We start from the raw sequence: 2,955 nt of genomic DNA on the forward strand, positions 1-2,955 counted from the left end.
CCATTATATTGCTTTGTTTTGGTCAAAAGCAATATAATGGTACTACAGTACTGAATATGGCTGAATCAGTTGAATCTGACTTCATAATTGAAGAGAACAGTATTGTAGGTTGCCTAGAAAAAATATTTGGAGGCTTTATGTTGAATTTTGTAGTTTTCATTGAATCAAGAAATGACTAGAGGCCAAGGCGGCTTCGCCGCTGCAAGGTTCAACTGTTTTTCCAGCATAATTGATAGCTCCAACACCTTACAAGCATAGTCACCATCTCGCAAAACCTTGCTAAGTACCTGTATTGTACTTTCTTGGATAGGAAGTACACCCTCCCAATGAAGCAGGACTTCATCCATTCAGACTCAAGTGGAAAGCCTGAGGCTATGAGAGAAGATTCACAAAGTCACATTTCAACAAAAATCAAGTTTGACTTTTGGAAAACTGGATTCAACCCATGCATTGCTTTGTTCATGAACAAGTCAAGAGATGATCAGATTGTGTCAACAACAAGTGAGAGGCAGATAAAACCTCAATGAGAGGATGGCAACAGTGGACATGGTGAGTACGAGAAGCTGGGGATAATTGTGATCCCTAAATATTTTTGAACAATGATGTTTGAATTTTGCAACTGAGAACTTGAGTTTGGTGGGTACACCTACAAGTTTTGTCCTAGAAGAAGAAACAGGGGGAAGTGGTCTGACAGTGTGTCCAAGGCGCAGGTCAAGGATGGTATGGGCCTGTGTGTTTGACATGAACCCCACCTGCGAGTCCAACCAGATGTTGATGCAGCTCTTGGGCCCCATGATCTTTGCCAGCTTCAATACCATCCAACTGATCATCAGTATGCAAATAAAAAGAACTACGGGAACTGTATGGACAAGAGGTACTTGTTTAGGCTAGGAAATGCATAGTTTACCTCTTTCCGGGCACGGCGGACCTCTCGCAACCCCGCTCCAGACAAACTGCCAACAGCCAACTCCTGCCCAGCAAGACCAGTCGGATGAGCAGATGGGGCATGATCTTCACTGACGGCATTGAGCTCTGCGCGGACGCGTTTCTTCTTAGCTACTGGGTGTTTCTCCCAGCCTTGGTCTTGACTGGGCTGAGATTCATCCAGGCCATCCTCCGTGTCTTCTTTTGTCAGGCCCGAGTCCCGCCGTTTCACACTTGTTGGCTGGCTCGCTAATGTTGCATTACCCAGATCACTGCCTGACGGCATTGGGTCCGCCACCTCGTCCTGCCGTTGCGATCCCGTAGTGGGGGCTACACCCTTTGGGGATGGGAGAGTATGCATAGGTAACGAAAACTGAGCGGGAGAAACATTTTCAAGGATGTGTAGAGGAGTCAGACTTGTCTGTTTCTGCTTTCTCAATCATCACTAAGTTTATCTGGAAAGCCATTGGTTATTTTCTATCAGGGCCTTTTGATCTTTCGGGCGCGTATTAACGTGTTTGTTCTCATAAAGCTCAGCGGCATCTTTGTCATCTTCAGAGTCTTGGTCGCTGTCAGATGAATTTTTGGATGATGAGGATTGATTGAGCTGACTCATAGCACAATTGTGTATCAAAAAGCTTCCTGAACAAGTGTGGGCATCTTCCAAACTTCGATTTTTGGCGTCATCGTCAGAGTCCTGCGTTTCAGATTGACCTTTGACCCCTCTTCTGTGACCTCAAGATGAGCAGGTTGTGCAGACGTTGAGTGACCATTTGGGATCGGCTCAGATCCAGCTGGCGAGTATGAGGACTTTATGGGGATAGGGACCATCATCTCGTGGTGTTGATTAGGACGAGATGAAACAAACCAGTCTTGTAATGGCTTCAGGGGCTGATACGATGGACCCAACGAAGATCCGCCAGAAACGGGGCACAATATGGTATTGGTTGACTTTGTGGTTGGTGGCTGCATATTGTTCGACCCTGATTGCCTAACACCAGCAATGAGAAAGTCAAGAAAGAGGGGAAATGGAGAAAACCAAAGAATAAAAAACTTGAATGACTGAAGAAAAGCACCTAGCTACATAAACATAAAAAAATAAATCTAATTACGTGATTGGAACTATGGGTTCCACATAGAGTGAGCAGTACGCACCATAGTTCAATGAGTACAGTTGATTCTGAGTGATCCTCTGCCCCGCTGCATTTTTTTATAAAGCTAAGACAATACTATTCAGGGTCGGTAGAGAACTGGATTCTCCTGCGCTCACGTAGCGCCAGCAACTCGGCCCGACTTCGGCCAGGGAGTAGACAAGGTAGCGAGTCTGTTGTTGAGGCAACCAAGTCTAGGGTTGATTTCACTTTCCAGTAGCGCACAACCAATGAGTCGACCAGGAAGGCCAGAAGATCCAAGCAGTAGCTAACGCCTCGCGGGTCAAAAATCCATCGGCGGCAGCGTGGCGGTGGCGTTGTTGTCAAGAATACATGCAAGCGGAGTCAAGATCAAGGCTTGCAGCGATCTTGCTGGTCAATGGTGTATAAAAGGGGGGCTGCTCTTGGGTTACAATATCCCCCAGGCGTCCTCTGCCGCTGTACTTCCAGCGTGCAGTTTGTCCTCGCCCCCTCCGCTGTTGCACTTGCGCAGTTTGAGGGGCTAAACTTGTTGGCCCCCCTTTGCATAATGCCTTTACTGCGCGCGCTGGGGGTCATCCGTGTTTTGTCTTTTAAACCTGCTAGGCAGGAAGGGACAATTCACAAAAAAAAAATGTGTTAATTTGTATTTAGAGCTTAGTGTTTGTGAATCTTGTAAAATTGTTAGTGGTATTTTTTTTTTGTTTATGTGCCCAAGTATAGGGGGAACCCTTGATCCTGAATTCTATGTTTTGCTGTCTTTAATAAACTTGGATTATATCACCTATATTTATATTGGCTCCAAACAAAGCCTAAAAAAAGAGCAACAATTCTAAAATGGTACATAAAAAATGATCACTCAAAAGTGTTATGATTTTATGATTTTATGATTTGAAAAAAA

The 2,955-nt window shown here is 45.1% G+C and overlaps 1 protein-coding gene across 1 annotated transcript; it reads right to left on the minus strand.

Annotated features, from left to right (window-relative positions):
* Positions 1-711: 711 nt before the first annotated feature.
* PtA15_5A467 (uncharacterized protein) lies at positions 712-1,285 on the minus strand (the record flags this gene model as incomplete). Its single annotated transcript, XM_053169231.1, has 2 exons — positions 712-822; positions 908-1,285. The coding sequence occupies 2 exons, from the start codon at positions 1,283-1,285 to the stop codon at positions 712-714; spliced, it is 489 nt and encodes a 162-aa protein (XP_053020449.1).
* Between the last annotated feature and the right edge of the window lie 1,670 nt (positions 1,286-2,955).

This window comes from Puccinia triticina, chromosome 5A (assembly GCF_026914185.1).
Source record: "Puccinia triticina chromosome 5A, complete sequence".
Taxonomy (NCBI): domain Eukaryota; kingdom Fungi; phylum Basidiomycota; class Pucciniomycetes; order Pucciniales; family Pucciniaceae; genus Puccinia; species Puccinia triticina.